The following is a 27,741-nucleotide window of genomic DNA, read 5'->3' on the forward strand; positions in this document are numbered from 1 at the left end:
TTTTATAGTTGAGACCAAGGGGAAGAAAAATTAATAGATTTTAAGGCCAGAAGGGACCATTGTGAACATCTAGTCTGATCTCCAGCATAACACAGGCCATAGAACTTCCCCCAATTAATTCCTGTTTCAAGTGTAATAGTGTGATTGAACTTCAGCTTGTTTTTTGGAAAAAAATTCAATCCTGATTTGAAGATTTCCAGTGATGGAGAATCCATTATAACCGTTGGTTGATTGTTCCAATGATTAATTATCCTCACTATTAACAAATTTGCACTTTATTTCTAGTCTGAATTTGTCCAGCTTCAACTTCCGGACATTGGATCTTGTTATATCATTGCTAGATTGAACTACCGTCTTGTCAAATGTCCATTCCTCATGGAGGTACTCCTAGACTGTGATCACATCACCCCTAAATAGATTGAGTTCCTAGAGTCTATCACTATAAGGCATGTTTTTCAATACATTAATTATTCTCATGGCTCTTCTCTGAACCTTCTCCAATTTTTCAACAACCTTCTTGATGTGTGGAAACCTGAACTGGACACCATATTCCATTAATAAATCTATGCCAAATATGGAGGTAATGTAATCTCTCTACTACTACTTGATATTCCCCTGTTTATACACCAACAGATTGCATTAACCCTTTTAGCCACAGCATTGCACTGGGAGCTCATGTTCATCTCATTATCCATCTAGACTTCCAAGTTTTGTTTTGGGTTTTTTTCAGTCACTGTTTCCCAGGAGAGAGATCCCCATTCTGTAAGTATGGCCTGCACACTTTGTTCCCAGATACAGGACTCTACATTTGGCTGTACTTAAACACATTGTTTGCTTGCACCTAGGTTACCAGGTGAAGCACATCGCTCTGTATCAGTGACTTGATGTTCTTCATTATTTACCGTTTCCCCACTCTTTCTGTGATCTAAATAATAATGATTTTATGTTTTCTTCCAGGTCACTGATAAAAATACTAAATAGCGTAGGGCCAAGAATTTATTCCTGGAGGATCCCACTAGAAATACACATGCTTAATGATGATTATCCATTTACAATTATATTTTGAGACCTAACAGCTAGCCATTCTTTTTTCTATTAACTTTTTATTAAACGTTTTAAACATATACAGAAAAAACATACTATACATTAACTTCTCATAATATATTAACCATTTTCTACTTTAGGAATCCCCGAAATATTTAACTATATCATTTAATGTGTGCCATACTGATTTTGTATCATTCCAGTTTCTTAATCAAAACATTGTGTAGAACCAAATCAAATGCCTTACAGAAGTCTAAGATTAGTACATCAACATTATTCCTTTTATCAACCAAACTTGCAATTTCATCAAAAATAACATCAAGATAGTTTGACAAGATCTATTTTCCATAAATCTCAAGTTGATTGACATTAATTATATTACCCTATTTTAATTCTTTATTAATTAAGTCTTGCATCAGCCATTCCATTATCTTACCTGAGATCAAAATCAGACTGACAGGCTTATAATTACTTGAGTTACCCCATTTACCCTTTGTTAAATATTAGCACAATATTAACTTTCTTCCCGTCCTCTGAAATTTATCCAGTGTTTGAAGATTTATTGAGAATCAGCATTTCCGGTCCAGAAAGCTCCTTGACCAGCTTTTTTGGATGCAAGTTGTCCTGTCTAGCCAATTTAAAGATGTCTAACTTTGGCAGCTGCTTTTTAACATCCTCAGTTACTGTTGGAATGGAAAGTATTTCATCTTCATCATCATATGACATGGCAACATTATCTAGCCTTTTCCCAAATACAGAACAGAAATATGTTTTGAACACTTCTGCCTTTTCTGCATTATTTTTCAATAATTCTACTATTTCCAGCTAAAATTAGACTAACAACACTATTAAGGTCTGTCCCCCGATATACCTTTTAAAAAATGCTTCCTTCTTACCTCATGTCCTTTTGCTCCCTTTATCAATTTTCTACAATATTTAGCTAGAAACTAGAACTTTATTCTGTTTGCACATACCAAATGTTATAAATTAGAAATGTATATCCATTGTTGTCAACTTCTCCCTCTTTCCATTTAATTTTTTTATTTCTGCTTTCACTTCCCCTCTAAACCAGACTGAGGTGTGTGGAGTGTCTTTAAACCATTGTTGCCTTCTCCGTCAATTGTGGTTTTGTGGGCATTTAATAAAACGTTTTTAAATAGTTCAATTATCATTCACATTTTTCTATTTAAATTCTCTCTCTCTTACTACTGATTTGCCTCATAGTTGTTTTCAGCATTGTGAAATTGGCTCTTTTAAAGCAGCAAGCTTGGACTTTATTCTCTTTGCACGTAACAAACAATCAAGTCACAATCATTTGCACCTAAGCAACCACTAACTTTTAGTTCTGTATTCAGTTCCTCTTTATCTGGTGTGACGGGGGCCAGCCCTGATGGCTATGGGAGGGTGCTGTAAGGCATATATATCAGCCCCAGGCTTAGCAAATCCCTATTCCCTGGATAACACAGCCAGGGTTACTCCAGGTTAATTTGGGCACCTGAAGCCAATGAGGGAGCTGGCCACAGCAGATAAAAGCCTCTGTTTCAGGCAGGCAGGGGCAGCTAAGAGGGAGTTGAGTGGAGGAGCGGAGCAGAGTTGCTACACAGCTTGGAGCTAGTGTGAGTGTTGTGAGAGCACCCAGCCACGGGAGTTAAGAAGGAGCCCGTCCAGGCAAGGCCAGGGGACGCCGGCCCCAAAGAGCCTGAAGGAGGACAATTTAACAAAAAACACTCCCCCCCCAAAGTGCTTCACCATTGTTTTCTAGAGCACACTAGCCTGATAGCAAATTAGTGCAAACTGAGCACCAGTTAAACTGATCTCTCTCTCAAATAGGTTTTTTTATTGACTTAAATGAGTTGTATTGACCTAATCTGCTTATCTTAACTGATACAAGCTGTGCCTTCTCATTTAGTCTTTTTTAATCAGAAGTTTCTGCCACTAGTACATGATCTGTTTGCTCCTAGCTGTGGCCAGAAATTACATAAAAACAGGAGGGTAATGAGCAGGTTTTTATACATAATAAATACTAATCTGTGCTTCTGGAACAGCTTTAATCTGAGGATTTCAAACCCTTTATCTACTGATCTACACTAGCATAAATAGGACAGAAGCAGGCCAGTAAGTACGTTGGCCAGTTTCTGTCAGTGTTATTAAAGCCCCTATTGGAGACACGAATCAGTATCATGATATAGCTAGACTCCAGAGAATGGTAAAACCAGATTTGCCCCTTCCCACAGATTACGCTGTCTCACGTTTCTGTAGTGCATTTCATCCAAAGACCCCAAAGTTCAATAACTTTTACCTGCCGAGTACAAAATTATGTACATGAAAGCATCATTTTATTCATCAAACTGAAATGCAGTCATTTTGGGGGGTGGAAAAAAGTAGCCTTTAAATAAAGAGCAGCTACAAAACAGTTCAGGGCAATGTGACAGAGCATTGAGATCTGCCAGGTGGGTCACCACTCTGATCAGTGGAGCTTCAATTAGTTCCTCCAGTAACGGCTGAGTGAATAATTAGCTAATTAGACAGAGAGGCTGGGGAGGTAAGGAACTAATTAGCCCTCAAGATGACCAATCTGATAAAAGCCAGAAGGAGGTGTTACAGAGGGGAGGGGAGGAAAGGGCTAGTCGAGCCTGGAATGAAGGAAAGCGCTTCCTAGAGAGGGGGAGTCCTCCTTTTCTCCTAGGACCCTAGCCAAGAAATGCTGAAAGAAGTAGAGGTTAAAACTGTGATGTTGGATTATACTGGTTGTTGGTGGATATGTTTACAATAAAACACAGCCTGCACACAAGGAAAAAAAGTGGGTCTGAACAGTTTGTAGGGCATCAGAGGACAGGAGCAGAGCATGGACCCATGAGAGGCAGAAAGTGAAGAACAACATATATCGAAACGACATGTGAATTTTCAGTTTGAAGAATGTGATTTCCCAGTTGGAATTTGGCCACGACATAGGGATTACAGTCCTAAAGAATGGAGTCATGGCACTTCTAATGATCACAAATATTCAGGACCCTGGTTTTATGTTACATTCAAAATTGTGTCATGAACAAACACCGGCTAGGCAGGTAAGCCTATAAAGGTGGGGACCCTGTCCCTACCAGGCGATGCCAATTTCAACCAGGGATAAAACTAAGCTGGCTGAGTTTCAGCCATATAAACTGAAAGAACGATGATAGTTTGGGGAAACAGGAGGAAGTTCTGATGAAGATTACATCAATCCCGCTGATTTGCCTCAGGTTTGCCATTTACGTGTACTGCTAGATCCCCAGCTGTTACGTGACCATAGAACTCAGCAGCAGTGTCCAGAAAGTCTTTTATTCGTCCATATCTGCACAGGAAAAACAAGGTTACTTACCAGTAACTGATGTTCTTCAAGATGTGTTGCTCATGTCCATTCCACTATAGGTGTGTGCACGCCTTTGTGCACGGTTACCCAGAACTTTCTTCTCCTTAGCAGATCCCGTAGGGCCGGCTCCGGCACCCCCCCGGAACCCCACGCGCATGCCGCAGTATATGAAGCGCTGCTGGCCCTACACCCCCACAGTCCCTTCTTTCTGCCAACTCCGGCAGCGGGGACGGGGGGTGGGTTGTGGAATGGACATGAGCAACACATCTCGAAGAACAAGTTACTGGTAGTAACCTTGTTTTCTACTTCGAATGCTTGCTCATGTTCATTCCACTATAGGTGACTAACAAGCAATACCTTTGGAGGTGGGTCGGAGTTACCGGTGAGCTGCCGTCAGCACAGCTCTGCTGCTCGATGTAGAAGGCCAGGGCTCATCTCACGTCGAGCGAATGCCATCTCCTCTCCTCATCCGAACGCGAAGGCTCAGAGTCCGGCTGGAGCGCAGACTCCATCAGGATTGCCTTCAGTCTTGCGTCCCTTTCTTTCTGGGTCCTTGGCTTGAAGGACCTGCAGATCCTGCACTTCTCCTTTCTGTGTTGCTCCCCGAGGCATCGGAGGCAACGGTCGTGAGGGTCACTCACTGGAAAGGATTTTGCACACGTGGTGCAAGCTTTAAAGCCCGTAGAGCCAGGCATGGTTCAATCCTAGCCCCTAAGGGCACTACCTACTTAACTACTTGCTAACTATCTCTATATTTACTAAACAATCAAAGCTAACACTAAGGGATGCTACTTGCGTTTGCATGCAAGAGGCAGACGTTCCGGTAACCGTCACAGGCGGAAAGAAGGAACTGAGGGCCCGCAGGGTCGGCAGCGCCCTATGTACCACGGCATGAGCGCGGTACTCCAGGGGGCACCGGAGCCGACCCTACGGAGCCTGCTAAGGGAAAAAAGTTCCAGGAATCTGTGCACAGGGCGCACATACACCTATAATGGAATGAATATGAGCAACACATCTCGAAGAACAGTTACTGGTAAGTAACCCTGTTTTTCGGAAAAAACACGGGGAGAAAAATATCTTGGTTACAATGAAACTGGGAAACGGTCTTGGGTAGGAAGGCTGGATGCAGCCTCAGCTGGACCTTGTCCTTATAGAATACTGTATAAGGGGGCTCCGAGGTCAAGCGCCTAATCTTGGAGACCCTCCTGGCTGAGGTAATGGCCACCAGGAAAGCTACCTTCTATGAAAGCAGGAGCAGAGGGCATGAAGCCATGGGTTCGAAGGGGGGCCCTGTGAATCTCGAGAGGACCAGGTTGAGATCCCAGGGAGGCACTGGGTCACGGACCAGCGGATAAAACCTCTTCAGCCCCTTGAGGAACCTGACCGACATGGGATGGGAGAACAGCGATCTCCCCTCTAGCAGCTGATGGAAGGTCAAAATGGCCACCAGGTGAACCTTCAACAAGGCCAGCGCCAGATCCTGCAGCTTTAGCTGGAGCAGGTACTCCAGGATCACCTGTATAGGCGAGAGACTGGGCGGAATACCCCGGGACTCCTCCCAACAGGTAAACTGCCTCCACTTAGCCCGATACACGACCTGTGTGGAAGCAGGACTTCAGCCAGGCCTTTGTCGCCTCCGGATTAGACAACTACAATGTGTTACTCCTTATGGGTCTACACTGTAAATTCATTTGGAGACAGAAGCTGGTGCAGAATACATCAATCTGTGTATTGGACAGTGTACCCCGCCAGCACTTTGGCAGCTTCATCAACTTTCTTCAGGTTTTTGGGTGGAGTTAAAGGTGTTGTTTTGACTGTGAGCTTGAAAGGGTTTTGGGCCATCCACTTGAGAAACCAACCCTCTTCCTGGGAGACATTGCCACAGTTACAATCAACTGATGCCTTAGAGTTGGAACTTTCTTGCTTAACAACAGAGGGAGCAGCTGGCAGGGTAGTCCCCCCAAGAGGGTCCCTCATCTTTGATATTCACTCCCTTCCCTTCATCCAAAATAGCTCATATTTGTTGACCTCAAGGCACTCTACAATCTATTTGTTCAAGCTCTGTGAAGGGTTGAATTTTCTGAGCTGATGGAGGAGTTGGGGAGAAATACTGGTGCTACTGGATTAATACCAGAATTATACCAGTATACCAGAAATACTGGTGCTACTGGAGAAATAAGGTGCTACAGGACTCTCGTTGTTTTTGGAGAAATACTAGATACTTTTTACTAATGACTGACTGTGTTTGGTGTGCCTTTATTGTCATGGGAAGCTGCATTACATGCTGAGAATCATTACTGTTGTATACTGTGATAGCTTATTTAAAAAAAAATAGGGTTGTTGAGGACTGGGAAAGATTAATATTCAACTTAAAAATGAAATAAAAATAACGCCGCAAGGCCCAGTTCTGCATAATGCAGAACATGTCATGAATTGGACCCTACAGTTGGAGGGAAGACAAAAATTGGCTCAAAAATCTAAAAAGCAGCAACAAAGATCTTTATGTAATCTGGAGAAAGAAGCCACAAATATTTTAATGAAACTAGATCTGCTTTTCTGCCGTGTTTTTCTAACAGAAACAGAGCTTTTACACTACACAGAAGCACCCAGGCACCTTTCTAGGATATTTATTTTTAAACTGCTAGGAAAGATCTGTCAATTATAACTTTGTCTCAGCTGCTGCAATGGATTTTATCATATATGCAAAGTCCAGTTCTGCTCTCAGTTACACTTGTAGTAAATGAGATGAAGATTAATGGAGATAAAATGATTTTAGAAGCCGAATGTGACTAAATTAGTTATTTCGGTGGAGGTGCAACGGTGTAACCCAGAACAGAATATGTCCCACACCATAAGTGATAAAGCCACAAAGTCTAAAACAAAGAACTACTAGACAACAGGTAAGAATTTTGAAAAATAAATACTTTTACAAAGACAGCATGCTTCTGGGCTGTGAAAACCCATTTCAAATCTCAGCATACTAAAAAAGCAACAGAGGTACTGATGCCCCCTAAAGAAAAATGTTGTGCATTATTACACATCCCATTCCACAACTATTGTCATTCCCTAAAGAAATGGAGTGGGTCTGTAATGAAGATCATTTTCAGTGAAATCCAGTTTTTCCTGTTTCTCAATTACACTCCCGGAGAATAGAACTCTGAATTGCCTATGGTGTCAAGGGCTGAGGGGGTGGGAGGCTTCCCTTTAACAATGGACTAAGATGAAAGATCAGTATGAAAATGGTTTTGCAATGTGAAATAAATTCATATTCAAGGTACAAGGATATAAAGTCAGCTCATGAAATGAATTCAGCAGGGCCCTATGAAAACAGAATGGAAACTATATGCAATGGACTAGAATAAAAACAGATTGATAGACAAATACACAGGCTTCTTCACAATAGGGGTCTCAGGGTCACTTTAACAGCATTTTACAATCCCCCTTCTTAAAACAATGGCTTTTCTTTTTTAAACACAAAGTAAATACACCCCCATGGGCACAGGGACATTTTGCATGTGATTTCAATGAAAATTCTGCTGCTCTTGTTAACATTTTGTGACATCCTCCCATGCTACAAAAACACACCACCACGGCACCGTGAATAAGGCAGATATCATCCCACACCACTAGAAAGCTCATTGCTCCCAGTTTGTCAAACACATTTTACACAGAATCACCAACATGGCAACCTACACTCCCCTTTGGTATCAAGGAGTGGAGTCCGTGCCCAAATAAGGTAGGTACATCACACACATTTGAGTGAATCCTTGATACATACCAAGCATAATAGCACTTTCATTTGGTGGCTCCTGCTATGGCAGCTTGGGTGAGAAGAGTGGGAAAGAGATGCACAACACTGAGGTTCCTTTTATATGGAGGCAGGGCATGAGGCTGACTGAAGCAATAAATGGGGGAGTGCAGCTGCTGCAATCTGGTGGCCCAGCTGTTTTTTTTGTATGTCTCAGGCCCATCCCAGATCTCTGAGCAAATATAAATCTTTTTGCAAGGCAGCCATTTTGTTTTCTTTTAGCTCTTGCACTTGAGTGACTAGAGTCCAGATTATCCCCAACCCAACAAATCACCGAGATCACAAGGTACTTGTAAATGGAAGCAGTTTAGGATGAAAGAAAGTGACGTACCAAAGAACCAAAACAAGAATTGGCCCTATATACAATTTTGTTCACTGTACACATCAGCAACTTGAAATAAAGAGCGAGCAGTGATGAAATACAAAAGGACTTGGATAGCAAAGAACACAGGAAGATGCAAGTTAAACTATGAACATTGTGGGAGTAAAGAGAGGGACAAAAAATATAAAAAGTGATCATATGTCCTCACTGCTCATAACCAGGGCTGTGTGTATAATGCAATTTTGCAGTTATCAGGTATGTGTGTGTGTGTGTGCGCATTTTAGCTGTTGCATAAATGTATTTCAGAAGCAAAGCACACCTTTAAAAAAATAATTCTCTAGCCTTCAAGATCACAAAGAAAACCTTTCAAATGTCAACTGAGATCTTGCCTACAGGCCCCAAATCCAGCAATCGATGGCCAGCCGCTACATCAGTACAAACCCCAAATATAGGGGAGGAACAATGAGATTTACACTGATACTCTTTACACAAAGGGACATTCAATGAGACTAAAAGGTACAAAATTAATTACACATTGTGTGAAAAGGTAACTGTGTAACTCATTGTCACAAGAAGGCGCTTAAGGCCAAGATCTCAACAAAATTAAAAAAGGGACTGGACATAGACATGGATCTCAAGAATATCCAGAGATACTATAATTAATTATAACAAATTTTTGTGGAAGGGATATTGAAGCCCACGCTTTAAGGCTTAACCCAATCTCAATCTATTTGAGATCAGGATGAAACCTATTATGAGCGGCAAATTACTTTACATCTGCCTACTGAGGAATCTCTTAATTTCCTCTGAAGCAACTGTCCATTGTCAGACAGGATACTGGAGTAAATGAACCTTGGGTCTGATCTAGTATGACAATTCTTACCTTCCTATGAGTTTACCCTGGTTTCAAGCAGGGTTGAGCTCCACTGAAGTGGTGGCTTTCCTTATCTACACTTGGATTTGTACTGGGACAGCTACATTAATGGCATTTGATGAATTTGGGCTTGAACCTGCAATCTGACTTTATCTAAATTGCTGAAGTAAGGATTATTCACATAGGACGATACCCTTAGTTAGTTCTGATTTTTTTTCCTCCATTGCTTGTGGGATTATGACAGAATGGCCTGATGGAAGAAGTGTGCCTTGCGGAACGATATGTATGTGAATGGAGATCAGTAAAGCAGGGAGCAGCATGGAAGAAGGCATAAAGATGTAAGTGGAAAAAGGAGAAAAAAAGCAGCTGTTAGATGAGAGGCATCAAAGGAGCTGAGGCAGCGGAAGGAAAAGAGCAGAGATAAAGGAAGAGATGTACAGACATGTGAAAGTGAGGACAAGGAAGATGACCTGGGAAAAGGAAAACAGCATAAATAGTGAGCAGTTATTTTTTCAGGTTTTATAATCTGACATGTTAATCACACAGATAAGGGGAGATTTCATTCAACTGTGATGTATAACCTGATCACATTTTTTTTTCAGTTATGTTCCTTGTAACAAACTGCAGCGGAACCTGTACTCATTGCTGAGAACAACTGTAAGAACCAGGTTGCATGTTACAGAACACACCGTTTGGTAAACAAGAGTAAACATTTCATTCACCATAGGCTTGTCTATCCAGTGCTTTAGTCTACACGGGAGGGGTGTAAATTGTAATCCACACTAGCTTGTTGTGCATTAACTGGCCTGTGTGGACCCTGCTGACATGCAAAGAAAGTTCCCTAATGGGCTTTAATGTAGTCCTGCTTCAAACAGTACAACATTAACTCACACTAGGGAACTTTTAGCGAATTCCAGCACGGTCCACATGGATAAGATAGGGCATGACAAGCTAGTGTGGACTAAAATTCATACCCCTCTGGTGTAGACTAAAGCACCATGTAGACAATTCCAAGATGTTGCTGATATGGCAGCTGCACAAAGCACTATAACCACTGATCAATACCAAGCCATTTACCTGTCCCAATGAAAAGAAAATTTCCTTCTTTCAACACCAGCCACTTACTATGTATGATTTAAAAGGTTATTTTATTTTCCCACCTCCTTCAATCTGAAGGGAATACTATTGATCTATCTAGAGCACAAAGTGTATTAAGCAGTTCTAATGGAAGATGAAGGAAGCAAAGAAAAAACAAAAACAAAGCAGAAAGTTGGTAAAAGTCATCAACTTACTTCTCTTTTAGGGAAGCAAGGGCCTCAGGAAACTTGTTGCTTAGAAACAAATCCACAGCAGTCATACATTCATCCAGGGCCACATTCAGGTCTGACACAGATGATCTGTCAAAAAAAATAAAATAATTAAAGACTGACGAAACCTACTACTTACATTCCTCTTTTATTGAGCTCTCATTAATACTTCTCATTTGTTATCATGAATGTTATCATTACAATGCCATTAATACACTGCATAACAACGAACCCCCTAGCCTTTTAATAAATGGGCTGTAAGGAAAGAGAAAAGTCTGTATCACTTTAGATATTCCTTCATCTGTCCCTCCTTCCCACAGTCTCCTCACACAAAGCCCCCACCCACCACCTTCTGTTGGTTTCTACTGTAAGATGCTAAATCCTTTTGCATTAGGTTTGTAATATAGAGAGCGCCCTCTTGTCTTGGTACGTTGTTATCATGTGTTGTTGTTGTTTGTCCTTCGAGTTCGAAGATGACCATGACTTCACTGATGGGTTTAGTTTCTGTGAACGTGAGAGTGGCTGATTAGGCCAATTTGAGCTTTGAACTATCTGTGGCACACTGGACAAGAGATGCCACTCATTATCATATACAAACACGTCACCACCTAAAGATTCACCCTCCTCACATTATGACATTTTCAAATTCAAATTAAATCCAAGACTCCTTAAACTGCCCTGCAGATTCTAGGCCCGCTGATCGAGGGGCAGACCTTTCTAAGAACTGAGATCACCCCATAAATTTTAGAATTGGTGGTAACCCTTCATTCAGTGCCATTCCTGAAAGAGTTAGAAAAAGCTACAAAGTGGTCCTTACCCCAGAGGTGGAAAATAAACAATGCTCTTTGCCCCCATTTCTCCAGCAACAAAGGACTAAATGGACTCAAGACGGAACACGAGCTGCACAGTTCAGGTGGTAAACAAATCTGGGGGGGTTTGGTTTGGTCCATTATAGAAATAAGGATCAACTGCAAAGTCTGGATCCTGACCTAAACTTTTTCAAAATTACCTGGTTACATCCGGGGTTTTGGTTCAAGCCCATCTCTAAGATATCCAAAATGAATAAGGGCAGAATGAAAAAATGGATAGGACCCTTTCTTTACCCTACCACCCTGTAATATGAGAACAAGGGCTTTCAATGAAATTAAGAAAAATATTTCTTCATACTGCTTGCTGTCAGTCTACAGAAGTGACTGCCACAGTAAAATCGAAGTGTCAAATATTAAAGTGCCTGGATTAAGCATGCTAGAATTTGGGAAAAACGCCTCATGATTCCTGGTATAAGATGATCACTGAAGTGGTCAGAAAGGAACCGTCCCTTCAACATGCAGCATAACTGGCTAGTTGCATCAGAGGCTTCCTCCCCACTATATTCTGAAGTCACTGCTTGAAACGGAATACTGGACTTGCGGGACTAATGGTTTCCTACAGCATGGAAATGCCTACATACATTGCTACTGGAACAGCCTGTTGGCAGCACTGTTTAACCCACATTTCGTGCAGCCAGTGACCACAAAGTATAAGGAGGAAATAAGTCACTACAGCAATGTGCATTCAAATCAATTAAAATGTCAGGCCCTGCGTGCTAGTTTAAGGGAAAAACAGCTGCAAAATGCAGGTGAAAAACCAAGTGCTGCATATCATAATCAGAGGATTACTTCAGTGTTTTATCCTGACTGCATTTGTTTTCTTTAGGAGACTCAGCTATTATGGCCTGATGAGTCACGCCGATCTTTGATGAGTCTTCAGCTGGTCTCCGGATGACTGGTAATGGGATAACAGACCAGCTGAAAAGTTCTGACCAAAGATCAGCACAAGACATGAAATTGTTGTACATGAGACTGCAGAAAGAACAATAGAGCTTGCACTAGCAAAGTTACTGTACCCTGGGAAATGTCAAAACACTTGAAATATGGGTATTTTGCATCTTTTAAAGAAAGACTGGATTTCATCAGTACATTGTGCAGAAGCTCATTTGGGTATTTTTTACAAAGTAATAGACTCATTTTCTCCTCTACCTCTCCCTGACTCTGGCTGCTCTAACAAACTAACAGTCTTGTGACTTGGAATCTGTGTTGCTTCCTTTAAAAAAAAGAGAGCAGACATATAACTACTAAACTGAAAAAGAAATAAATCTCGAAAACAGGAAGTGTGCTAGCAATATCATTCTAATGAGAAAAAGATCAGCACTCAGGACAAGCCAATGAGAGGTAGTAATTAGACTGAGGACTTCTAATACTTTTTCTTTAAAAAGTAAAACACTATTGAAGGAAAACAGCATAATTTTTTCATGCTCAGGAACCAGGCTTAGAAATCTGAGAGAAACACATTATGTGACAGTGTCTCATAGTGCTTGTATCATCACACTTTTTAGTTGTGCTGCTTATTGCTCTGCTCCTGGAAGGATCTCAGAGTGCTTTATTAACATGGATTAACCCCAAGTCCCAGCATCCCTGTGAATGATTGTGTGTCTAACACAATATACAATATCATGTATGAATAAACTATGCAACTTAGGGCCCACTCGAGTCTACTTTATTGCACAATTTAAAAACTGTCATCTGTAGGTGGAGTATACTACAGTTTTTATCTGCCCTCTGTTAATGTAGGCCCTTCAGTATAACAGTATATTTAACACTGATCGGAAACATTCTCTCATCTGCTTAGAAGTCTTTAGATATTGTTGCTAATAACATTTTATCTGGCTTTTTTTTTTTAATTTACCTTTGTGCAGAAGGTTGATTTTTGTTTTATTTTTTAAATACAAGTACACTTCCTTGTGCACACTGCTTTGAGCAGGGGTTGGACTACTAACTAGATGACCTCCTGAGATCCCTTCTAATCCCAATCTTCTATGATTCTATGACTGTGAGATTCCTTTTTACAACAGAGAACTGCTAGAAGTTTAACACTGTAAAAGTTCAAAGTATGCATAAAATATCTGAACCCCTTGGAATCCTCTCTAAAAGAGGAATGCTTAACACACTTTCACAGTCTTAACAATCTCACTCTCCTCTCAGCAGCCACAATAATGCACATTACACACCTTCCTAGTGCTCTAATGAAACTGGAGCATTAAATGTACTCCGTGCGTAAAGAAAGCAGAATGTGAGAAGGTGAATGCTATTTAATGATACAAATGAGACAGATCCTAGTCTGTTAACACAGTAGTTCAAAGAAATACTTTAGAGAACACTGAACATTTTTTAAAACTGATTAGTCATGCTTCAGTGGGTTGCACTGTTTCTTCTACTACCTTATCTCAGATATAAAATCAACACTGCCTCAAATCCAAATGTAAATAACTGTATATCCGTACTTACCCTTCAAATAAGTCTCCGGTGTCTTTCGACATGGTCAGTTGCACTGTACAGGGAGTGTGGAAATCAGCAGCAGCCATTACCAAAAGACATCTAGCAGCAGCAAGCACTCACCACCACTTAACCAGCTCAGAATGACAGTCACACTGAGTGTAGGGCAGGGCAGGGCAGGGTCTGCCTGCCTGCCCAGTGTAGTGTATTCAGGGATTGGTCATTATGATCAAACGAAGGCAGTTTCAGTCGTTCAGTTCTAATATACTGTGCTATGTATGAGTGATTTGGGAATCATGCCCTCTGCAGGGCTAGGTATTGCTCATTCAGTTACAGACTCCAGCCAATAGGGGCAGAAACAATCTACCAGGGACTGCGGCACTGGGGGGCGGGGTTAAAATGGGGCCCTGTATATGTATGGACCAGCATCTAGCACACTGCAGAAACTTCTTGTAATACAAATAAGAAATCAACCACCCATTAAAGCTTTAAAGCCAATATATACAAGAGGATGAGTTTCTTCCATCTGGTGTTTGGTGCATGGAGCTGGGTGCCAGGATTCTTCTTCCACTGACTCACTGCAAATCCTTGAGTTCGTTGCTGCACCTTTCTATGCCTGTTTTTACATCAGCACTGTGAAGTAGGTAACTATTCTCCCCATTTTGCAGATGAGAAGAGTAATTTATTATGGTAATACAAATAACTATTAGAGTCCCAATGTGCTACCCACAGTATAAGTATATAGGAAAACAGCAACTGCCTTGAAGATCTTACAATCTAATGGCCCAGTTCTGGAAACAGTTAATAGTTGGCATCTCTTTGCTCCCACACAGACCCATTGTGAGATTACGCACAGTAGTAAAGATAAACAGGGTAGTAGCCGTTTGTAGAGGTGGGCCCCAAAAAGATGACAAAGGATATAACATACAAGCTAAGTGGTCAGGGTTATGAGAGGCACAAACTTGTAGCATGCATATATTTACCTTTGGCTTTTCTTGCCTATTTGCATTTCAGTTGTTTATTTATGGCCACTAGCCCTTTGATTGCTGGCTAGTATGTAAACTTTACACAAAATGCAATTTAAAAAAATCTCCCTACCTGTCACAGTCTTTTCCTGATCCTTTCCTATTTTAAACAAAAAAAAAAAAACCAAGCAGCCAAACAAAAAACAACCCACCCCCAAAACACATATTTTCATACTGTGTGTGTATATATCTAAAGTCTTCCACTAATGTTCTGCTTTCTGCTCTAATAAACCTATCCTTTCTAATGTATATATGACTATATCTGATCTATCAAAAGAATTCAAATTAATTCCCCATTTTTCTGCCTCTTGCCCCTCTTTCTTCCCATTCCTACTCTCAGGTCCAATTCCAGCTAACGTTCCATGCAAATAATCCAGACCCCTCTAAAAAACAGAACAGAGAAAATTTCCACAGTCTAAAACATAACTCCTGAGGTAATTTTTGAAAATCTATTTTATTTTAGGCACATTTGGGGCCCCCGTTATCACAATATCTGAGCACCTCAATCTTTAATGTATTTATTCTCACAACACCCTGTGAAGCAGCAAAGTGCCGTTGTTCCCATTGTACAGCTGAGGAACTGAAACACAGAGACTACCCTTGCCCAAAGTCATTCAGGAAACCTTGTGGTGGCGCTAGGAATTGAATCTGGGTCTCCCAAGTCTAAAGCTAACACCTTAACACTGGACCTCCTTCCTCTCCTAATGCCTCCTGCTGCTTCATTCTCGCTGCTGTCCTCCCAGGGAGAACTATAGCCTTTTACAAAGCCTTTCCTGGGAGACAGAGGTCCTCTAATGTTTGCCAAGTCCTCTGAGATCTTTGGATGCATGTCACCACTATATTTCCATATTTAGCAGGCAATTATACTGAAATGTTAATCTTCTAACTTCTTTTTTAGAAAGGTGTTTATGATCACTTTAAACCTCCCCGCTACCTAGAGATACGATACAAAATGCAACAGAAGTAGGGGTTGAGATAGATGCATAACACAAATCTTTGAAGCCACACTTAACCCCAGCACCGAGTACTGGGATGCATAACAGATGTACCACAGATAAGCCAGAGGAAACCATTCTAGTGCTGCAGTTGGGACCCATGTTTGTATGGATACAGTGGGGGTTCTCATTCAATGCCTCATGGCAGCACTCTGGTGGTCTGCAAAGCTGTTTGCAAGTACAATGCTGAGGAATGCAGAACTGAGACCAGGGTAGTTTTGCCATCCTAGAAAGATCACATTGTATTTGCATCAGACTTTCCAAACAGAGCTCTACTGGGTGCCTCTGAATATTTGGCCAAATTGGACCCATGAAAGGGCAGACTGGGTCTCAAGTCTTTGGAAAACTTAACCGCCCAAGTGAAGGAATTGAGTCAAGCAGAAAATAAAGAATGTTTATTTTTATTGCTTAAATACTTCCTCACTATTGCTTAAATACTTAAATACTGCTAAAATACTTCCTTATTATTACTTCTTTAGGTAACAAAGCACTCTAGTTGCCTCAGGGAATGGGAGAGATCTAGTTTGGGAGGACGGATACTTTTTCCTTACCATGGACCAGATGTGTCTGAATAGGAGAGATGTTAACAAGATCTGTTCTTAAGAACTGGTTCATTATCTGAAAGAGTCCTTCTAGAACACAATATTTCCTCAACTATGCCAGTCAATATTTTACTATTTGCCTACCCTGGATAAGTACATGTTCCATTTATCCAATTATGGCAAGCCTCCAGCACAGTGAAAAGTACAGAGTTATGAGGGAGTGATAGGAGGGATACAGATCATCAGGCAAATTCTAGGGAATGAATGGCTGAGAGCATCAGAAAGCATGAAAGCTGAGCAGAGGACTATGGAATCATAAGAGAGTGAAAAGTCCCATTAACTCATCCAGTCCAATGTAGCACTGCCATTTTTCATGTATTGTTTAGTTTAGTCTTAAAAACACATGTGCGTCCATATACACACACTAATTATTCACAGACGTGAGAATTTCAATAGTATACTTGAGGGCTTTAATTAATATGTAATAATTCACATCCAAAGTGTTGTGGCAACAAAGTAGGCATGAATTATTACATAATAGCTAGTGTGCCTGGTTAAAATTTGTGGTACTTTTGCCACCACTCCCATCATAGGGAAATCTGTGTTAAGAGTGTGGTACAACAGTGACAGTGGAGGATGCACCCTTATTAATTGTGTAACAAGATCACAACAGTCATACATGCCTGTAATACGAGGCACAATTATTTTAATTCCTCCCAGCAGAAGTCAGCTATAAGATACAGCTTAATCAGAATTAAACAGCACCTTTGCTCACTGGTTTGAGCTACTGAGACAAGATTATGCATCCTTTTAACTAGCTACCTATAAAGTTTCTAACTAACTGACTTTAAGTTGACCTGGTTGGTCTTCAAAGTCCTGTATGGTGAAGGCTCTTGCTGTTTCTGACATTTCTTCCTCTAGCCTTGACTTAGCAATTATCTGTGCTTTAAAACCACCTGCCTTTTATGAATTCCACTGCCATAGACAGCAGTACCTTTGCTGAGCTAGTCCCTAGGGAATGCAATTTGCTTTCTAGACAGCTGTCTCAATCCTTCCAGTCCTTTCAGACATCATAAGCCCCTTTTTTCTTTTTAAGGCTGGTTTATTTTAGTTAAAAGCACCAGTACCTTCATATTTAGGACCTCCTGCCCTTCTCTCCTAGAATTCTCTTCCTAGTTTGCGCTATCTGTTTGCAGGTTTTAGAAGGACAATTACATTGTTTTATTATTTATTTATGAAACCATCATAGCCTGCCATATAAAGCAGGGTTGCTTTATAAAAATAATTATAATACACCCTGCGACGTACTGAGCACCCTCTCTTCCCATTGACTTCAGTGGGAATTGAGAACATTCAGCACCTCTGCAAATGTGCTTAGTACATGGTTTGATTGGGCTCTTTTTGTTTAAATATCAACTTCTGTGTGCCTATAGCAGTACTGTCCACAGGTGCAACATAGAAAACAGTTTTAATTATTAGCCCTCCAATATTTTTATAAAAGGTAAAACACTTTTAGAAACAGAATCAAGGTACCTTTTTGTTATTAAAAATTAAAAGTCACTCTTTCCGAAAAAGGAAATTGGTTTCTTTACAGATATTTCTTCTTTCCATTGTGTGTATGGTACAGACTGGTTCATTATTGTAAGGTTGCTACTAGTGCTATGCTGTACACATACTTATTTGTTATTGCAAAATTACTGTTTCATCCTGGGGCACTAGCACTGGTTTTTTTTTTTTTTTTTTTCTTTCTTCCTCTCTCAATTAAAAAAAAACTTGACACTTATATTTTGAAAAATTAAGCACAGAAGGTCATTTTGACAGGGCCAGGATTTAACCCCAAGAATTATATTACCTCTGCAAGCAGACAAAAGAATAGGCCTAATTTGGGCCTACCAGTCTTTATGGTGGTTTCTTCAATATTACCTCCAAAACTTGTAGAAGTATTAAAATGATTAAATAAAAGCAGGTTAAATTAGTTCAGATACTAACATATAAAACATACTCTCTCCATCATTTTAGCCCTTATATACATGCGGGCAGGTGCTTTACATTTTAGACAGCTGCATCAAGCTTTACTATAAATCCACAGTATCTGCAGAAGTCTATTTAGGTTTGAGGCCTGAATAGCTTAATTGGAGGAAATATATTACAAGATAGACAGTTAGATGATGTTTATCCAGTGATCCTGCAGTTCCAGATCTAGTCTGATCTCCAACTGAGCAAGGTTGGGTTATGTGGGCATTTGGATGGGAGACCTTCAGGGAATACCGGTGTTTCAGTTTCTATCCAAGTCAGTATTGAATTAATACCCTAGGATGATGCTGCGGGGGCACTAAGTCACTGGAAATGAAGAGGTCTTGGCCATTTGCGCATACAGTGCAAGACACACACACCAGTGGCAGAGCACAATGGCTGGGAGAGGGATTACTTACCCACAAAGAAACTCCGTAGGACACAATCCAGTTGGTTAGGCTGGGTATTTGGGCTAGGAAATCCTGAATAAGGAGATACTGAAATTATACTCTAACACTAATCCTATCAATAATGCTGTGGGAGGGACCCTCTCTGCCTACGTGTTTGCCGGGCACCAGCGCAACAGGGCCCCAATCCTGACTGCAGCCTCTCTACACTGTTAGACTGAGGTTCACTTACTGAGCAGATGGGCTGTAACACATATTATTAAGGCAAAAGACTTGGAGTAGTGATCAATTATTCACAAGAGGGAAGCTCATCAGAATGATCTCATCAGAGTCACCTCCAGCACCGGACAATACAGCTTCAATCTCCCTTTGTTACATGAACTTAGGCCAGGTCTATGCTACCAACTTACATCGGTATGTCATGGGTGTGAGAAATCCATATCCCTGAATGACGCAGTTATACCAACCTAACTCCCTATGTACACAGTGCTATATTGATGAGAGAGCTTCTCCCGTCAACAGTTACTGCCTGTCACAGAGGTGGATTAACTATGCCAATGAGAGAAGCTCCCCCATTGGTGTAGTAGTGTCTTCACTAAAGTGCTTCAGCAGTGCAGCTGTGCTGCTGCAGCTTTTTAAGTGTAGACCTGCCTTTCGTTATAACTTTTTATTAGCATTTCTTACAAATACAAACTTGTCTCTCATTTCCATCTTAACTTTTCTCCTCGGTCACTCTAAGTTCAGTTAACTAAAAACCTAGAAAAGACCAGTTTGAACTACTTTATCTTTTCTTGTTCCCACAAACAATCACTCGTCATGTTTAGAGTTGCGCCTGTATAAGAAACGGATTATTCTGCAATTTCTTCCCTGGACACAATTCTACTTATGCTTATGCTGTTAAATGTTATCAGAGCAGACTCTTAAAATCCACACCAGGCTTCTGTCTGGCCTAAATAGGACTTCGCTCCCACCACGCTGCCATAATATATACATTAAACAAATAACAATATGGTTTTAGAACAGTCATTTGGTTTTAAGCTCAACTGTTGCAGCTCTGAATACATCACAGCCAACTTGTGTTGCTGAGTAGTCCCACCAAAACATACTTATTATGCCTCACAATGGAAGTTGTCTTTGGCATACAGCAGGGGTGACGTCCTGACTCCACTGAAACCAATGAGAGTTTAGCCACTGACTTCAATGGAGCCAGAATTTCACCTCAGATGTTTTACTGTTGCATATTTTGTAGACTAGTTAAAATGCAACTCCCACCACCAACTCTTTGGTTTTGAGTGGGTTGGTCTGCATATTGTTTAGGGCCTTTCTTCTCCTTAAACTAAGTTTCACCTATGTCAGTGTAGCACATGTAGCTTTATATTTTCCCAGGAGAATGTCTATGTACAATTCAAAGTGGCATAAAACTCCTGGGCACTGGGAGAAAGGACTAGTTTGAGCTAGCACAAATCTTAGCATTGTTTGGAAAAAAAAACTAGCTCTTAACATGATTTCCTCAGCAGTTATTACGCTTGATAAATTCCCTTCGCTAGCTGCCAGGAAGTGCCCTACTTACATGACAACTGAGCCCTGAACATTATACTGTTGCAATCTTGGTTTCTCCTGCTGTTGTAGAGACTCAGCAATAGAGCAGAGCTAGCAGTAGGCTCAGAAATGACCAATGCAATTTTAAAAGGACACTTATTTTCAATTGTAGTTAACAGTTCATCGATGCTGAGAAATGGTTTTTCCCAAAACAAAGTGCACTCCACCAAAGGGTGCAGGTTTCCTTTAAGAATTTTGGTATGGACTTTAAGCAAAAATGGATTGATTGCAACAACCCCACTGTAAAACAGAACTGTTGTGTTTTGTTTTGACATCCAAGCCACTAAAGACTGCATGTGCAATCAATGATCCTACGGCTCCCCCTCCACTACATAATTCTCAGAAATACTACCCCATATATGACCATCACTGTCAATAATACTGTCCGCTAGCACAATAATGCTAGGCAATCACAGACAATATAGGGGATATCAGGGCACATCTCTTCCATTTAAAGATTTGTTTTAAATGGCTCACTTCTTTGAGTAATACTGTAGTGCCATAAACACAATATGAATCAGAGACTGGCTTTTTCTTTCCTAAATACATAATGATTTTCAGTCACATGGGAAGAGTCTCTTTTCTATTTTACAAACACTCAGAAAGTGGAGTCTGATCAGAAATAACCTAGTATGAATGGCCATCTCATGACCACCAAAAGGAAAGAATGAAAAATCAGCCTCCACAACATATTTTATAAAAAATACTGTCTTTCAGTTTTCAGCCAGTTCTGAAGTTTATAAATAATTCAAGAAATAACATATAAACCAAAATAATTTTTGACATATCCGGTTCCTGTCAACATCTGTTGAACATTTACTACATCCACAGGACAGCAATATCCCTTCTGGTTCTGTATAGAAAACTGGCAATACCCGACCCCACATTTCATACATCCTTTTGTTCTGTGTTTTGTACAGCACCTAGCACAATGGGGTTTTGGTACATGACTAGAGCTTCTAGGGGCTATGATAATACAAATAAATTATAATAAATAATAATATGGCAACATGAAAGGATTTGATACCCATGTTCCTCACATCTACTGTACTGAAGACATAAGTGTGATAAGTTTCTTCTTGCATTTAGAAAAAGCTTTGTCACCACTTGGATAATAATCTATTTGGACCCTTTGCCAGCTGTTCTATGAAGTACATGCTATTCTAAATCTTACCATATCCATTTTCAAACTTATAAGATCTGAGCAATATTATAGCACTCCGCTAAAAGATTTTTCTCAGGTTTCTGACCTACCTGTGCATGGGATATTTGGATAAATAAAACAAGGAGATGTAGCACTGTGAGTCAGTGGACAGGATGCTATGTTGGGCGCTCTGAGACCTGGGTTCTAATCCAGGTTCTGCCACTGATTTATTTACACTGAATATGGTCTAATTTGCATTCTGTTTGACACATCTGGACAAGCACTAGAAAGAATAATACATTCACTAACTTCTAAATAGCTTTGCTTCAACAATACTCATGCCACTTGTGTTTCCTTTCCGTGAAAATTTGAACAATTGTGATTTATTGGCATGAATGTTCACAAAATTATACAACGGTGACTATTCCCATCAGAAATGCTTGCATGCTCATCCAGTCAGGGAAAAGAAAATACCATGCGACTTATCTGACCAATCACAAGACAGCAACAGCTCATTTATCAGATACTTGCAGCAAACCGTTTAAGATCAATGCACAGAAAACAAATCCACCCCAAACGCTGTTAGAAAATGAATTCATTCCAGAAAATTATAATCTGCTCATGGATATTCTGTGAGGAGGAAGAGGCTAAAATGTTGGGTAAATTATTCATTGTAAATCATTCACTCAGCAGTAATGATTAACAAATTCAAACACCTCTTTCTTCCTTTAATTCAAACCAACAATGGCCTTTTTCACTAGAAAGATGCAATCTTTGAGCAGGCAAAACTACCACTGAAGTCAATGGGAATTCATCTGTGTAAAGAATGCAGAATCAGCTCATAGCACTGTAGTGTTTTTATTATAAGAATATATGTAAAATTACTGGGATTTACAAGCACAGACCTAATTAAATAACTTATTGTTAGAAAACCTCTAAACAAATATTGATTAGTTGACCAGAACATAGATAAGGTACATTTCTTACAGGTGCATTTGTAATATTTGGTTTACATTGATGTTAATTTTTAATATTTATTCTTTTGGAGTTTGTGTGTTTTGTCACAATTAGTTGCGATTTCTTGTAGTTCTCTTTTGAACAGCATGTTTTTAATTCCCTTTTAGTTAAATTTGCACAAATAATTTTCAAAATAAATTGCTAAGAAATCAGATTTATTGGAAAGAAACAAAATATTAATTGTGTATCTGTTGCACTACAGTGCTGTGCACCTCTCCAGCACTAATACAAATAAATAAGAATAATACAAAATATTCTGACACCCTGAGAACGACTGCCTGTGCCTTTAACCAGTTTTGTGGGGGTTTGTGTGTTTTTTTTTTAAATCACAGAAATGTAGAGCTGGAAGGAACCTTGAGAGGTCATCTAAGCCAGCACTTTATGCTGAGGCAGGACCAAGTATGCCTAAACCATCCCTGACTGGTGTTTGTGTAACCTGTTCTTAAAAACCTCCAGTGACAGGGATTCCCGAACCTCCTTTGGAAGTCTATTCCAGTGCTTAAATATCCTTAGTCAGAAAGTTTTTCCTGATATTTAACCTAAATCTCCCTTGCGACAGAGTAAGCCCATTACTTCTTGTCCTATCTTCAGTGGAGATAGAGAACAATTGATCACTGTCCTCTTTATAACAGCCGTTAACATATTTGAAAACTTATTAGCCCTTGCCCCCTCCATCTTCTTTTCTCAAGATTAAATATACTTAGTTTTTAGCCATTCCTCCTAAGTCAGGTTTTCTAAATCTTTTATCATGGTTGGTGCTCTCCTCTGGACTTGCTTCAGTTTGTCCACATCTTTCCTGAAGCGTGGCACCCAGAGTTGGACACAGTACTCCAGTTGAGGCCTCACCACTGCCGAATAGGACAGCACGTCTACTTCCTGTGTAATACATCCCAGAATGACAAGCCTCTCTCACAGTGCATCACATTGTTGACTTATTCAATTTGTGATTCACTGTAACCCCCAGATCCTTTTCAGCAGTACTACCCACCTGGCCAGTTATTTCCCATTTTGTAGTCGTGCGTTTGATTTTTCCTTCCTAAATGTAGTACTCTGCACTTGCCTTTATTGAATTGCATTTAGTTGAATTCAGACCATTTCTCCAATTTGTCAAGGTTGTTTTGAATTCTAACCTTGTTCTCCAAAGTGTTAGCAATCCCTCCCATCTTGGTGTCTTCTGCAAATTTATAAACATATTCTCCACTTCATTAACCAAGTCATTAATGAAAACATTGAGTAGTCTCAGATCCTGGACAGACGTCTGAGGGACCTCCCTGGATGCATTCCCCCATTCTGACAATGATCCATTGATAATTACTCTTTGAGTATGGTTTTTCAACTAGTTGTGCACCCACCTGATGGTAATTTATTCTAGACTACATTTCTCTAGTTTGCTTATGAGAATGTCACGTGAGGCTAAGTCAAAAGCCATATTAAAATCTAGATTTAGCACATCTACAGTTTCCCTCCTTACCTTGAGACCAGTAACTCCATCTAAGTAGGAAGTTAGATTGGTTCGGTATGATTTGTTCTTGACAAATCCATGCTGGCTATTCCTTATAACCCTATTATCCTTTAGGCACTTGCAATTTGATTGTTCAATAATTTGTTCAAGAATCTTTCCAAGTATCAAAGTTAGGCTGACTGGTCTATAGTTCCCCAGCTCCTCTTTGTTCCTCTTTTTAAAGATAGGTACCATATGTTTGGACTTCTCCAGTCCTCTGGGACCTCACCTATCTTCCATGGGTTCTCAAAGATAATTGCTAACAGTTCTGAGATTGCTTCAGCTAGTTCCTTAAGTACACAAAGATGAATTTCATCAGGCCCTGCTGACTTGAACACATCTAACTTAACAGGTTAAATAATATTTAGTTCTTTCTCTGTTTTGGCTTGTGAGCCATCCCCTTTGTTGTTATCATAAATTGGATTAAGTATCTAGTCACAATTATCTTTTTCAGTGAAGACTGAAGCAAAATAGGCATTAAATACCTCAGCCTTCTTATGTTGTCCATTATTACTAATTAGGCTTTTTTCCCTGCTAAGTAGAGGACCTGCACTTCTTTTTATCTTTCTCTTGCTGGCATGCTACTGGTATTGGATGGGGAGCAAGAAACCTAAAAGTGGGTGCCCTTGCTGAAACCCAGAGATGGAATAAAGGTGCAATTGCCCTGAACTGAGACACAATACATTATAATTTTCAATTACTCACAGTATGAAAATCCAAGTAATCAGGGTACTTAAAAGTACCTTGCAATATATGTTAGATCAGACTATGAAAGTTAGATCCGGTAGCTAGAGAATGGAAACAAGAATTCAGTATGCTGGGTGTACTGAAAGCTTCAGCAGCTGAGTCAGTGTGATATCTGGCACACCTTTCCTTGTCTCCCAAAATTTAAACAAAATTATCTGATGCTTCTGAATAAATTTGTAACCATTCCTTCTTGTGCCCAAAACTCACTCTCCAGCAAATGCCAGTGTAATGTGGTCACAACCACATTGAACCACTACCATATTAATCAATCTTCATTATACAGCAGCCTTGCAATACCATCATGAAAATGTATTAGCCCAGGCATAAAATCTAGTCATCTACCTTAAGAATGAAAAAAAATCCACGATATTTTACTAGCCTGTTAGAAAAAGTTGTGTCCCAGTAGAGTATGCCAGCAGAATTGTGTAAAGCTGTTATAGCATTAGAACGCTCAATGTTTTGGCTCCTAAGGTTGATTCTATAGGGAGTGTAGATTTGCTAATTACTCAGCAGCTTCACTGCTCTAAGTGCCACATACCACTTTCCTTGATCCTCGCCAACAACTCTGACAGATGTTAATGGAAGTTCTATCACAGATTGAGAGCCCTCAATACTTATGCTCTAAAATCCAGGAAATGCTTTCTGCCATGGTTTTTCTAGATCAATTTAAACCTTGTATTGAAGTTATTTCTCTCCTCAGTTTGCACATATTAAGCCCACTGCAAGTTACTCATGTGTGGAAAGAGAAAAAAAAGTTCAATTCTGTAGATATACTTTGAAACTACTTTATAAAACATCAGATTCTAAGCTATTATGTACCCCAGACTGATCTTTGATTAGTAAAGGTCTTCCTTGTCTGCTGAAGGACAGATGAAGTACACTGCCCATTCACAGAACAGTAGCTTTAAATCTGTTATATGATCAAAGTCAATGTAACAGATTGTTTATTTTAAGAATCTTCATCTTAAATGGAAAGGTAAATAAGATGTGCTCTAGCCTAAAAGTTAGCATATAAAATGCCACCCCAGGGGGACAATTCCTAGCTAATCATTTAAACACTGATTCACTTGTTAATCAAAGTGTGCACACACATGCGCACTATAGAAGTTTACCAGTTTTAGAAGTGTGCATGTGGGATAGGTGAGTCTTACCTCCTGCAACACAAAATGGACTTTAAAAAAAAAAAAAAAAAAAAAAAAGGATGAGGTAAAATATTAAACTTTGCACTTTCTACTATGGTATGACACAAAGCTTCTCAAACAGAAGCTCCAGAATAAGGCCTGGATCCTACAAACAGTCCTGTATGTGAGTAGTACCACAGACTTCAGTTATACTATTCCAGAGTCAAGTTAAATTTGCATTTAACTGTTGCAGGACCAGGAGCTAAGTATTTTATTTGCATAGTCTAAGCAGAAAAACTGCATCAGAGCAAAACAAAAAACGATGACAAATACTTTGTGCTGATATAGCACCTTTTACAGACCGGGAGAGTGAAGAACAGAAATATTAAATTACTTGAGCAAAATTTCACACAGATCAGTGTGTAAATTGGAAATAAAACCCAGGATCTGACTCCCATGTCCCTGCTGTAACAGTTACATCACAACTGCTTAAAAGGCATCAGAGTTCATAAACGGAGTTAAAACAATTGAAAGAACACATGAGCCTGATTTCCTTATTAGCCCAAAAGAGGGACTCCTCATCCCACAGACTTTTTATTTATTATTATTTAAACTGATGGCATCTCAGGACAGCTCAAGAGCAGAAAACACGTGACCTCCTATCTGTCTTCAACTATATGACATTCTTTTGCTATATGTCAAAATACAAGATTACTGCACCAATGGGGTATAAACAAGGATTGTTCATCCAGCAAACACAGTCTCCTTTTCACCTGACATTAACACAGCATCACAATGACCGTCAACATTAAATGACTCTACTGCACTGGCTTCCTCCACAAACTTGGAAGGGGCCGCAGGTGCCACTAGGCGACACTTTCATTGCAATGGTTTGCAGATCAATACTGAAAAACGCTTCCAAACTTTCCGGCCGGGCTCGTGTCTTTCTGCCCAGGCAGCACCGGGTGTTTCCGTGCACTGAGGGGGATAGCAGCTGCCTGGGGATGGTGAATACTCCCGTGTTCGTCCGGAACAAGCCCAGCAACCAGTCCCCGCTCCCCACCCCGGCCTGGAGTCCAGACTTGCTTTGCCTGACTCCAGGGGACCCCCCGGACCCTACGCGTCCCCAGCTCTCCCGGCCCAGCCGCGCGCCTCTGCCACGCCAGGGCAGGGGGTCCCCGCCACGGCCCTGACCTGGGGTCACTTTTCCTGCAGCTGGAGCTCCGGGCAGCTGGGCCGTCCATGGGGGCAGCGGCAGGCGCTGGCGGCTCGCGCTCCGGCTCTTCCCCGCAGGAGGCGGCGGCGGCTGGGGCGCATGCTGCTGTTCCCCGGCGCGGGTGGCAGCGGCCGTCTCATGCTGGGAACCAACCAGCCGAAAGCAGGCGGTGGCCTCAGGCTGGGCTCTCCCCTGGGCAGGGCCGGGGCTGCAGAGCCTGGAGCAGCCGCTCCCACAGGTGACCGGCGGCTTCTGCTGCACCGTGCAGCACTTCGCACCGCCGGGTCTTAAGAGGGCCCGGATTCCTTGTGTGTGTTTGCGTTTCTCCAAGGTTTGCATTCCTTGTGTGTGTGTGTGTCTCTGTGTGTGTGTGTGTGTGTGTCTGTGTTTTCTCCAAGGTTT

The 27,741-nt window shown here is 40.7% G+C and overlaps 1 protein-coding gene across 1 annotated transcript in view; it reads right to left on the reverse strand.

The window, feature by feature from the left end:
* Positions 1-27,385, reverse strand: part of TTC39A (tetratricopeptide repeat domain 39A) — a 78,289-nt gene extending 50,904 nt beyond the window's left edge. Inside the window, exons 1-2 of the mRNA XM_067535602.1 lie at positions 27,318-27,385; positions 10,687-10,791 (exon numbers count right to left, since the gene is read on the reverse strand). Of these exons, the coding sequence (XP_067391703.1) occupies positions 10,687-10,791; positions 27,318-27,367 (155 nt within the window). The 5' untranslated portion in view covers positions 27,368-27,385. The remainder of the gene's footprint in view (positions 1-10,686; positions 10,792-27,317) is intronic.
* Between the last annotated feature and the right edge of the window lie 356 nt (positions 27,386-27,741).

Source organism: Emydura macquarii, unplaced genomic scaffold (assembly GCF_026122565.2).
Source record: "Emydura macquarii macquarii isolate MOO-44397 ecotype Brisbane River unplaced genomic scaffold, CSIRO-AGI_Emac_v2 contig_3506, whole genome shotgun sequence".
Taxonomy (NCBI): domain Eukaryota; kingdom Metazoa; phylum Chordata; order Testudines; family Chelidae; genus Emydura; species Emydura macquarii.